Source organism: Portunus trituberculatus, chromosome 15, assembly GCF_017591435.1.
Source record: "Portunus trituberculatus isolate SZX2019 chromosome 15, ASM1759143v1, whole genome shotgun sequence".
NCBI lineage: Eukaryota > Metazoa > Arthropoda > Malacostraca > Decapoda > Portunidae > Portunus > Portunus trituberculatus.
Genome location: NC_059269.1, coordinates 15176856 through 15189762, shown reverse-complemented (window position 1 = coordinate 15189762; position 12907 = coordinate 15176856). Strand labels below are relative to the sequence as shown.

General features: G+C 41.7%; 1 protein-coding gene and 1 long non-coding RNA gene across 3 annotated transcripts; one reads left to right on the top strand and one right to left on the bottom strand.

Annotated features, from left to right (window-relative positions):
• Positions 1–3008: 3008 nt before the first annotated feature.
• Positions 3009–11890, bottom strand: LOC123504284 (triokinase/FMN cyclase-like). Of its 2 annotated transcripts, none has more exons than XM_045254692.1 (13): positions 11815–11890; positions 8701–8855; positions 8392–8494; positions 8142–8252; positions 7767–7855; positions 7548–7643; positions 6976–7182; positions 6259–6433; positions 5410–5633; positions 4904–5066; positions 4298–4545; positions 3981–4111; positions 3009–3707 (listed from the first exon to the last, which is right to left on the bottom strand). In XM_045254692.1, exons 2-13 carry the CDS (start codon positions 8800–8802, stop codon positions 3608–3610), a joined length of 1749 nt encoding a protein of 582 aa, XP_045110627.1. In that variant the 5' UTR covers positions 8803–8855; positions 11815–11890; the 3' UTR covers positions 3009–3607. The 2 variants fall into 2 exon arrangements, with proteins under 2 accessions (XP_045110627.1, XP_045110628.1); XM_045254693.1 differs by having other exon boundaries at positions 11790–11885.
• LOC123504286 lies at positions 4382–5153 on the top strand. The gene is made up of 2 exons (XR_006674786.1): positions 4382–4518; positions 4920–5153. It is a non-coding gene; the product is annotated as an uncharacterized LOC123504286 (long non-coding RNA).
• Positions 11891–12907: the final 1017 nt, after the last annotated feature.

The window sequence follows — 12907 nt, the reverse complement described above, 5'->3', positions numbered from 1 at the left end:
TCTCTCTCTCTCTCTCTCTCTCTCTCTCTCTCTCTCTCTCTCTCTCTCTCTCTCTTGGAATACAGTATCACCATCTACTTTTCCGCCTCATTTGCCCCATACAGCTGTCCCTTACTTGTCACCGTGCCAGCCTAAATGCCCATATTTTGTGATTCCTATACAAAACACAGCCAGCGTGTATCCTTCAGAAATGGGAGCCAGAATCTCTTCCTCATCTCTCATCTGTGTATATTCATCTGTTCCTATTCTGCATACCTATCTCTGCTTTATGTTGAGAGAGAGAGAGAGAGAGAGAGAGAGAGAGAGAGAGAGAGAGAGAGAGAGAGAGCTTATTGTGTGTGTTTGTGTGTATGTGTGTGTTTCAGTAAATACACTTCCAGTTTCGAGCAACAAAATTACTAGAATGAAAACAAAAGCGAATCGTAAAAACTCTAAAAGATTAGCGAAAGAAAACACTCCCAGACACACCACAACGCGCAACAGAGGACACGAGGAAACGGACAAGAAATAAACCTGATTATCTTCTTGACTCTCTAAACTAATGAAATTCACGAGTTTCCTTTTGTCTTCTAAACTCTAAACGCTGCTGCTGCTTCAATTCACGCTAATGGCATCCCACCTCCCCCTTCCTTGGGATCTTGGGAAGCGGGAGTAGGTTAGCTAAGGGAGGAGGCGAAATGGAAGTAATCATGGTGATGGGCTTCTTAAATTTCGATAATGTACTTCTGGGTGTTTAAAAAAAAAGGTAGTGTTTAGCATTCTCTCTCTCTCTCTCTCTCTCTCTCTCTCTCTCTCTCTCTCTCTCTCTCTCTCTCTGAATGTACTTTATATATATCAACCAACAGCGTCTTTCTGTTTCTGTTGTTCCCAGCACTCTCGTAAACCAATTCTATCGATTTCATTGGAAGCCACACAGTTATTTTAGTCAACGTCTCCACGACACACAGGGACTGCCACGTGTAGGCCTGATGGCTTCTTGCAGCTTCCTTTGTTTTCTTATGTTCTTATACGAAATAACACTAACATGAAGCATATAGCGTATTGAAAAAGTCCTCCAAACAGGTGCATATGTAACTATATTCATCACACTCTCCTTCTACACCGGCAAGTCCTTCAGTAGAATATCTCGAACTAAAATCAAACCAATAGAAGATGAACATGTGACTCTTGCATAAACCCTGAAACCTGATGGCCACATATACACGTGGTTATGGGAAAATTGACATTCCCGGCTGAACCAACCTCGGTGCCCATACCAGTATTTCCACCACAAAATGGTTCCACAGCAAACACGAACCGGCACATAAATTCATCAGTTTTCAGTTCTCATGTCCACTGAAACCGACGTCCTTGAACAGCAGGTGCACTTGAGAAATGAGGTATGGCTGTTTGAGTTACACCATGCAGTAATGTTTGGACCGCCATAAGTAGGGACATTCATTGATAGAGGAGAACAAGTCTGTTTTATATTCAGGACAATGACATGGTATTAAGATTAGTACAATATTGCGGACATTTCGTATAAAATTGAGTGTATAAAGTATGCCTGCAGTGTTTTCCAGGACGCCAATGAGACAGATATTCACAGGTATAAGGAAGCGTGTCAGTGTTTTATTAAGCACAACGTTATTGGTAGTAACATAATAATAAACAAATCATTCCAAACTATTGGTGATGGAAAGTTTCTCGGACGAATATAATGAGACACACGAGCGCTACACTTTAAACACACTTTAAGCTCGAGACGATTATGTGCAGCTTATTATTGCTATTTGTTACATTATAAAGCTCGACTCCTTGAAGCTATGAAATGACGCACCATCATAACAAGGCGGGTGACACACACACACACACACACACACACACACACACACACACACACACACACACTTCACTATTCAAAGCAGCTAAACTTTCTCATTACATGCTAGAATCAAGAACATTTACTAACCTTAATAAAGATGTTCGAACGCAGCATGTTTCAGAGCAGTGTTCGAGCGCGCAATGAGAATTCAGAGACGATTCCACATTCCACAGATGCCGCTCACATTTAACACCAGACTTGACTGAACTGTGATGGATAGTGTAAGACATTAATCATCCCATAATAACTTAGTCTCTTATCCTTACCTACTGAGTACGCCGACCAGCCAGCTCACACCACCCCTCACTCCTTCATACCTCACCAGCTCATCCATCACCTTGGACCATCACTACAAACATGTCCATTTCTCTTATTTCTCAGCTAGATATTCCATTATTCTACTCGTCTCATGATATTCCGATGATTCACTGGTCATGCATATTGGTTTCATATTAGATTACTTGATAGACTTACCTTGTATTAGGGAAACTGAAAACAAGGCGGCAGGATATGCTCACCGACGCGGACACGACCGAAAAGGAAAGTGATGGAAGAGTTGCTAACTTGCTAGTTGCTACAAGCCACAAACATCTGCGGTTACCTTTAATGGATAATTAACAAGTTGCATGAAGCTGTAGAGATATTTTGTTCGATTAATTTTATTTACAAGCCTTTCATAACGACTGCATCAGTGCAATCAGTGAACATTGCTCATACTGAATATGACTTGTACTGAGGACACTACTTTACCCAAATTCCTGGTTTTGTTGTGGATTTGGCACTGTAAATATATATTAAACACATTAAAGTTATACTATCAGTCAGTACAGTCTAATCTTGACAATTTACTTTCTAGTTCTTGGCATTATCTTCATGGTTTTTCAAATGCTTAAGTAACAGCGAAGCGTTTCATAATCGGGAACTCAGTCCGGATTTACGACCTCATCATCACAACTGACACTCCTAAGGTCTTTGCTCCTGGGTTTCCGTAGGATGACAACTGGTAACCTTTAAAAACTTATATTCTTGACAAAGAAAATATATACCTAATCATTGAACCAAGTTTAATAGAACGGCTTCATGAAGCTCAAAAAGAACTATGAAATGTCGGCGGCGCTGAGGGAGAGGAAAGGATACTAGTAAGAATACTTATGGTGCTATGCCTGGCGTCACTATACATCGTCAGGCATAGCTTTTATTTGAGGTTCAACTGCCTCCCGCTAGTCTCCGCCACATTAGCGCACTACGGTGGGCAACATAATTGTGGTTTGGACATTTGTTTATATGCAAATAACACTCTGGGAACACTGGTAATTATATAGACTCGTTAATGAGTAGCCCGTTTGAATTTCATTTCATGTAATTGATACTAGTGCGGGTTATTATGCATAACATTACCATTGAAACCCGTCGTGCATGCCATTAGCAGTAACACGCGAGGTAACAATACGGAACTACTACATGCAACACGACACGCACACAAAGGCTCAACATAGTAGGTATAGTACAGAGCAGTCACCTGTGTAATCGACTACAAACTCCACCTTGAAAATTCTACTTGGAAAAGAATTTATTTTAACTCATCTGATCCTGGACTATATTTCACACGTCAAATTTCATTCCATTCAATTTAGTTTATAGTTTTGACTGTTTGTTTGAACACACACACACACACACACACACACACACGTAGATGTTGCCGTAGTCCCTCTAGCGGAGTAAAAGAGAATAAGAAGAGACTAGTTAGCGGTGACTGAGAGCGTCCAAGACCAAAGCTACACAGCGCGCTCCAGCGTCCTCCCCTTTGAGCTTCTCATCCCGCACGTAGGTGGCTCTCCCAGCCCTAAGAAAGAAGGAATACGACGAGGGGGATGGATGGAGGTGAAATGTGGAACTAGACTAATACATCTTTTACACCCTCATTTACATACTACTACTAATGATAACAAGAACAACAACAATAACAATCTTCCGCAAACGCTGTTATCTATCCTTTTCAGTCTTATCTTCATGACATTCACTTCTGTTATCTCCATCAAGCTGAGACCTAAACTTTTATTCTTCCCTCAGCAACACTGGCACACAATTCACACAATTCGTCAAGTCTACCTCATACCTTGCCTTCATGTTGCAAGTACTACGAGCACCTTCATCGGCAGCCCCCGCCATGGCCTTCAGCACTGTCCAGAGGTCCTCGTGAGCCTTGCTGCCCTCAAAAGCTTTCACTGCTGGCACGAGCGCATCAAGCTGAAGAGAGAATATTTTTTTTAGCTTATCCTGCCATTATATCATTATATTCGAGAAGCAATTCATTCCTTTTGTCTAAAATGAAATCTTGGATGAACAGGTTGTGTTGAGCGATATAGAAGCAAACCTCTCTCTCTCTCTCTCTCTCTCTCTCTCTCTCTCTCTCTCTCTCTCTCTCTCTCTCACCATGGTTCTGTCTCCCTGCGCGGCGCCACCGTACTTGCTGATAGCCTTCACCCCGGCACGGAGCGCGGCTGCCCACATGGCTCTGTGGGAGTCACCTGGTTGGGCCATTGTAGCAGCGGCAGCAGTGAAGAAGATAGAGTATATCCCGCCAGAGGAGCCGCCCATGTCAGTGGCGGCTATTTCTGCCAGCACGGACAGAACACGGGCTGGCTGATTCAGTGGTAAAGAGGCCAGCTGTTTTGATAGACCTGCCAGAGAGAGAGAGAGAGAGAGAGAGAGAGAGAGAGCATATTCCTGTTATTAGCCATTATTCACTTGAGCTCGCTGTTCTGACAACCCGTATCACTGACATATCCAAAAAAGCACTTGAATATTGTTATTTGTGTGTGTGTGTGTGTGTGTGTGTGTGTGTGTGTGTGTGTGTGTGTGTGTGTGTGTGTGTGTGTGTGTGTGTGTGGGGGGGGGGGGGGGGATGTGTGTTTATGTGTCAGGATGTGAATAATCTAATGTCAAAAACAACTACTATATCATTTCTCTCTCTCTCTCTCTCTCTCTCTCTCTCTCTCTCTCTCTCTCTCTCTCTCTCTCTCTCTCTCTCTCTCTTACCCGCTACGCCCTGCAGGAAGGTGGATCCACAGTCCCCGTCCCCACACTCCGCGTCCAAAGCGTTCAGATCCTGCTCGTGTTGCGGCATCTTGGCCACCACAGCCTCCAAACACTGGCGCACTGCTTGCACGTGGCCCTCCTCCCTCAGTGTGTAGATGTTCTCCTGCCGAGATGAGGACATGTTGTGTAGTATGTATATCTCGGAGAATAAAAAAATAAAAGGATAAATTTGTGATGAAAACCATTAAAACTAGTTACGGCTTACCTTATTTGAAAATTCTGACAATCTTATAAATATGCCAAAAGTTTTATAAGGCCTATATGAAAAGTATATGATCACAGATTTGTTTAATATACGGTATACTGAATTGTCACAAGTGTCTAACTAGCAATTACACACACACACACACACACGTGCAAAACATAGAATTCTTGTGTCTGTTGCAGTAAAAGTAATCTTAATCAAACCATCATTTCACAACACAAACCAAGAACACAGTACTTACACTCTTTTCGTGGCACGGAGCGGGTTTGAGATCAGGAACCGAGACCTCCCCTTGCATATCATCCAGGCAAGGGGCGCACCACGCAGGGGCAGTGGTGGGAGCGTCGAGCAGAGCAAGCCACGAAGGATCCTTTAGCCTCAGCACCGACACGTGGAAGCCTCTCATGTCCAGGCTAGTCATTAAAGCGCCTGGATACACCCGCAGTGGCTTCACACCCCGCGACTCTGTCATGGTAGCATGTTAATTGCTTTAATCACTGTGACTGCTTCTACTGTTACCATTATAGTTGTAGTAGTAGTAGTAGTAGTAGTAGTAGTAGTAGTAGTAGTAGAATAGCAGCAGTTATAATAGTAGTCGTAACAACAACAACAACAACAACAACAACAACAACAACAATAATAATAATAATAACAATAACAACAATAATAATAATAATAATAATAATAATAATAATAATAATAATAATAATAATAATAATAATAATAATAATAATAATAATAATAATAATAATAATAATAATAATAATAATAATAATAACAATAACAACAACAATAATAATAATAATAATAATAATAATAATAATAATGGTAATATAGTCTGTAGTAATAGCAGCAGAACTAACTAGCTTCAATATAAAGAAATAAAGGAGGACAAGGACCCACGACTTCTATAACCTGTGGCACGGAATATACACTCTACGCAGTGACTAAAGCTTGGCATGAGTAATGAATCCCCTGTGCTTACACACACACACACACACACACACACACACACACACACACACACACAGGTAGCCCAGACGAAGATACCATGCAGCAACAAAACCCAGGCACAATAGACAGTACTAACTCAGCTGCGAGATGACCTCTTTTGTGATGTTGGTCATTTCCAGTTGCGTGAGGCAGCCCAGGTTATTAACGATGACGGCCACCTCATCACCACTCTGCAGGTCGAGTCGTGTGGTGGAGTCCTGCCTTGTTAAATGGGCAAGCATCGCGGCCACTACTTCACGAAGCGACCCGGACTGAGGTGCAAGAGAGAGAGAGAGAGAGAGAGAGAGAGAGAGAGAGAGAGAGAGAAGTGGATAAGGTGGTGAGCGTGGGATCGGGCAGACGTCCATGCGTAGGTTCGAATCCCACCATGTGCCGCCTTGAAACTTTGTCATTTCTCGAGTGGTTTAAAGTTACCTACATGTCACCATGATACCCAGGTTCTAGGATGTGCTTGGGTAGGTGATATGGGCCCTAAAATGGGTACCACTATAGATAAAATTGTCTGGGCAGGTAATGGGTGGAAGCTGGACAGCGCTTACCATACTCTTCAAGTATACCTACAGGCGCTCTAGGCCATATAACAAAATTTGAAAAAATCATACTATGCTTAAATTGTGTTAGAATCAATATCAAGGTATGTAAATATATGCAATCACAACATGAAAGAGCAGATACAATCTCTCACCAATAGGCAACAACTAAGGCTTAGCACTGAACTCCCATCAGTCATATGAGAGCAAAGAGCATGCAAGATCATTATACTATCTTGCCAGACGTTCCCCACACCACTTACTGGTAGAGTGGCAGCACCAGCCTCCCCATGAACACCGAGCCCCAACTCCAGCTGTCCCGCCCCCACCGTGAAGAGAGGAGCTGTGGCCCCGGGAAGCGTGCAGCCATTAGCAGCCACCCCGATGGTCCCTGTGCCCTCACTTATTTTCCTGCAGGTGTCCAGTGCCTCGGCCAGACTCCCTCCCTGTGCCACGAGCGCTCCGACGATCTGTAATGAAGAACGTTTTCTAGAAAGAACGTTTTTTGAGCTACTTATAACGAAGGAGAGAGAGAGAGAGAGAGAGAGAGAGAGAGAGAGAGAGAGAGAGAGAGAGAGAGAGAGAGAGAGAGAGAGAGAGAGAGAGAAAGAGAGAGAGAGAGAGAGGGTGGGGGATGACTGATGGCAGACTGAATTATTAACAAGACAAATGAAATACCCAATGCTTTCTCTCTTATTTCTTTTGTTGACCTAAATTCATGGAAGAGAGAGAGAGAGAGAGAGAGAGAGAGAGAATTTCACCACTGGAGCCAATCATTTGTATACTGTCAGCATTTTTGTTTATTCATTTCTTTTCTATTCTTCTATTCACGGACCTTAAATATGAAGTGTGTCCCGCAGAGCCCGCGCCGCCCTGCCGTGCCCTCCAGTTGTGTCAGGGCAGAGTCGTCCCCTGACACGTACATTTCCACCTGCATGGGATTTGCGAGTGTTGAAAGAAACACCTTATTCTGATCTCACATACCTAAAGCTTCTTCACTCAATGACTTAAATTTATATAAGCTTCCGATTAAAGATATAACAGTATATCTCACCTTCATGCCTGCAGCTCGACACCGCTCCACAGCCAGACCAAAGTTGATGCGATCGCCAGTGTAGTTGAAGACAATAACGAGCACTCCATCTGTGTCCCAGAGACGGGTAAGAGAGAAGAAACTGACACTTGCGACGTTGAGGCTAATGACTTGCATGCTAATCAGTCCATCAAGGTAAAATTCCATTCTAGAAACATGAATGATATACAAATAGAAACCCGCATCATATATATATATATATATATATATATATATATATATATATATATATATATATATATATATATATATATATATATATTTTTTTTTTTTTTTTTTATGGTAGAAAATTGGCAGCAGTCTTCGGCAGTACTTCACTTTGTTACAGTAAGATACCTGGATTGTCCTTGCCAACAGCAGTGATAGCAGCGGCCACGTTAGCTGCTGGAGGGGAAGCAAACACGTGCCCCGATACAGACGCCGCTAGCATGCCGTGACCAACGTACCCTGGCAACCAAACCAAAGACCATGAGGTAACAAGCAAGGATGCGCTGAAAACTTCTTATCACACCGCACTACAAACACTACAACTCAGTACAAGGTCATGAAATTATGCAAGTAAATCATAATACCTTTCTTTACGTACCAGCAGAAAAGGGTTCATGTCCAGAGCCTCCACCAGACACCAGGGCCACTCCGTTCCTCCTACTCGGGCCTTGCAACACCCGCCCACGTTCCACCACCACGCGCTGCCAACGGTGGAATGCACGAGAAAAAAAATAGATAAAGCACGTGTCTCAAACTCCAGCACGACACAGCAAAAGGTTGGCTGGTTTTCAAGTAGTTGGAAGGAAAAAGCATTACACTCATATATAAACATACAGCTCACAAGTTACTTTTACCATATCACACTTTAGAATTTTTCGTATACTTTAAAAATGCAGGCATCACTCACCTGTTTTGGAAGAAGAACATAACCTGGATTAGCGGCCACCAGACCCTCTAGACCCTCATCCACGCACCTCTCACTCGAGGCCAACAATTGACTGACGCTCATGGTTCACACGCACACTTCTCTCGTAGCACGACCTGTCACTTTGATTACACACACTGGAGATAAACACAAAAATTAGTAAAAGTTGTCACGAATGAGCACGTAACCTCTAATCTATAAGAAGCTAAACTAAAGCTTCATTTCATTTTATAGTACTGCCACCTAACGGAAACACACACACACACACACACACACACACACACACACACACACACACACACACACACACACACACACATAATCAATGGATCACACCTCTCGCCTTGATCTTACGTATGAAGTTTGTATTAAAAGTTGTTTACAAATCCTCCTAACGCGAATGTCGTGCGAGTGCTCACTTAGTATTGCATAAAAGTTCTCTGAGTTATCACTATCTGTCTCTAGATATGGAAACGATTAGTGTTGTTTCTGACTCGATGTCATATAAATTATGGTCTTCAATCTTCATAATTTCTCAGCATCATCAATGTTTATCGGTCTTTCGTTTCTGGAACAGTACTCATTCCATTTTAAACTGAGGCAAAACTTGTTCGTCTTGTCAGTTTCCTTAACCCCACACTAGTTAATCTTTTATACATACATGAAGATCAGAGAAGGAAAATACAAGCGTCAGTCTTCAAAGGAATCTTCATAACTTAATTACATCAACACAAGACAGAAGATGCATGGCTACTACTTTGGTATGTGATCAACACAGCCAACGTGATCAACCAGTCAAATTCTACTTTTGTTTGTGATCTACATGTTTCATTGATTCATTATAGCCTAAATTGAATATTCTGTATATACATACATTTATTTAAAAATTGTTAATAAAGATAATAGTGATAATGATAATAAACACATCAAGAGTTATGAAACAAAGAAGCAGTGAAACGTACTTAGAGGCAGAGGCAATACTTCCATTACGAATACTGTACTATTACAACTACATTACAGCGCTAATGGAAAGGTTCTCAATGCGTCTTTCAAATGAAATATGGAAATTTAAGAAACTATAACACTGTTTCACAATGATGTGGAAAAGTATGTAGCTATTTTATCTCCCGAAATTACACAGTAGCTATCTATGTATTAGAAAGAATATCGAACTTTGCTGGACTTTTCATCTTAGAGGACTTGCACTGCTGGAAATAGTATCACATAAGTAAGCCGAAATAATGAAAACGAATCTAAATAAATAAATAAATAAATAACGATGATTACGATGCGCGTGACGGAGATGACGATTTGAGTTTCCACGATAACGATTCAATTTTCCAAAAGTTTTCACGATAATGATTTGAGTTTCCACGAGTTTCCACGATAACGATTCGAGTTTCCACGAGTTTCCACGATAACGATTCGATTTTCCACGAGTTTCCACGATAACAATTCGAGTTTCCCACAAGTTTCCACGATTACGATTCGAGTTTCCACGATAACGATACGAGTTTTCCACAAGTTTCCACGATAACGATTCGAATTTCCCATGAGTTTCCTCAATAATTATTCGATTTTCCACGAGTTTCCACGATAACGACGCGAGTTTTCACGATAACGATCCAAATTCTGTTTCTACAGTTATGATGTGATGCCACGATAACGTGGCGGGCGTAGTGATAGCTATACGCCATTTTGGTGTCCCTATCTACACAGGCACCAGGACGAACCCTTCCTCCCCATGGGTACGCCCCAGCAGTCCCGTGGGCATGAGAGCAGTGACAATGAATGCCGTGAATGTGCCTCTACCTATCAATTCATGCACCGAATGGTGTAAGATATTTTGAATGAAATGAAATAAGAAAATAATATTCTAAAATCTATCATAGAGAAAACTTGCAAACTAGTGTGACCTCGTTGTAAAACCCTTGAGTTACTGTAACATCTAAAGAGTTCTTTGGATACTCAGATGCCAATAAGCAGTAGATAAAATCACGGAAGGGAGCACAGGTTGCCTATCGAGACATTTTCTATGCCGGAGTGCAGTGTGCTGTAGGTACCACGTGCACTGTACTAGTATGTACAGCACCTTGTTGAATCGGGACAGGAGCTTTTGACACTCCAACAGACATCCCACTCATGTTTCAGATTCTCTAACCAGACAGTCTCTCGAAACCAAGACAAGTGTTTTCCTTATCTCTTGAGAATCAAAAGAAAAAAAATCGATTTTCTTGTTGTAGATCGCAAGATGAAGCGTAGACTGCATACCAAAGGAGCTTTATGACACGTAGACCACATACTAAAGCAGCACCGATGCATGACTGAAAAAAGCTTCACAAGTTCAAACTACTCGGTGACTTCCATACTGGCATGCGTACAAGCACATACATAGGCATTCATTCAGGCAAAACACCTTTACTATTTATACATATGGGTACAAAATATGATTTATAGTGGGCCTTTCGGCAACTAATGGGGCCTGCAGATGGCTCGGTGACTGTTCAGTTCATGTCACACGTTCACAGCAAGAGTTCACTATCTCGAAGGGTGTTCATTACCTATTTTATGTTGATCACCTATGAGAAACCAACACACATCTATTGCGACCGGCCTTAGATAACAAGACAATGTTCGCTAAATCAATCAAGTACCCTCGTTAATGGCAATAAAAGTCACAAAGTACGCAACGATAAAGGTTTCAATAGACGTCCAACTCTAGTAATCTACTACACCGTCAGTTGCCGTCGTTCCCAGTGCCTTTTGAATCATACCATGTGTTGCCGAGTAGTGAGTATTACATTACCTTTAGTTTATCAAGTTGCTAAGTGTGCACTATAATCTCGCCAACTACACATCACTCAGGCCATTGAAGTAAATATCATGATCATTGGTGGCTGAAAATAGACCTAGTACGTATACCACTAGCGCAGTACATTACACCCCACACACAGCCATTACACACTGACACTCAAATACATTACCAATACACGTGATTTATAGACATTTTATACACCAGTGGAACAATACTGCTAACAAGTACCGTGTTGTGACAAAGACTAACAACTGACAGATTTTTTATCCTTGAATATTCACCCGGTAGGACACAGGAATAGATAGTACGTGGCTACACGCTCACAGTCCTGATAATCGACCCAACTATACTGACTATCAACAACTGAAAGAGATTCAGCCTTGAAGTAGCACAGCACCTCTCGTAACAGTGCCTCGGTTATCATTTAGGGAATTATAGTACGATCGAGCCACCCATTTACCTTCCCCAATGATGCTTTCTGTACGTGACTTACTTGCTCAATGTTGTTTTTCCGCAACGCCGAGACAGAGAAATAACCGCTATTTTAATTGAGGAAAACAGTATATAGTTTCATATATAGGTTAGCCTGACACATATATACTCTCTCTCTCTCTCATTATTCAGTCACGCCGTGGACAGTCACCTTAATTACAGAGGCTGGTGGTGACTGGCAGGGCTTCAAGCGCGGTTGGTTACATGAATGCAGTTGAGGAATGTAATAAACCACCTCCGTACGAGTAGTATGATGAACTCACAAGGAAAAAATATATCGACCATACACTTCAATTTCCGGCCATACACTTCAATTTCCGGCTTTCTGACTCTCTCTCTCTCTCTCTCTCTCTCTGATAGGTGGATTAAATATAGTAAACGGATATAATAATGAAAACTAGTAATAAGCATGTTTGTTATACAGAGATCATCTCGCACAGACGCAGCGTATGATAGGTGTGAACTGTGACAGCTCAAGTACCATAGCCTACGTATAAGTTCTGTAGTGTATGACTCGCTCTCTAGAGGTACTGCACTCACAAGATACATTGAACATCAAATATCCTATCAATTTACTAACAGAAATTGTATATTAGAGTGCCACAGTTGTAATACTGTTTAGTGTTTACACACACACACACATATACACAGCACTTCTTGCCTCTCGGATTAGTGCCTCGATTATTAATCAGAGTATTAAACGAGCTGCCTCTTGGCCTTCTCTAATAATGCTTTCTGGAAGTAACTTACTTGTTCAGTGTTGTCTTTCCTAAAGGCTGAGACAAAAACGCCTTAAAACTTGCGATTAACGATGAAACTTACAAATTCAGAATATGAACGTCAAGACATTTTCCTTGCATTGTAATTTTAAGTAGCTATTCT

Coding starts and splice junctions, on each gene's coding strand:
- LOC123504284 (XM_045254692.1), bottom strand. CDS start 8,802: ATGAGCGTCAGTCAATTGTTGGCCTCGAGTGAGAGGTGCGTGGATGAG. Junction 8,495..8,700: donor ATGTTCTTCTTCCAAAACAG/GTGAGTGATGCC, acceptor CACCGTTGGCAG/CGCGTGGTGGTGGAACGTGG. Junction 4,546..4,903: donor CTTCCTGCAGGGCGTAGCGG/GTAAGAGAGAGA, acceptor TCTCTCTGGCAG/GTCTATCAAAACAGCTGGCC.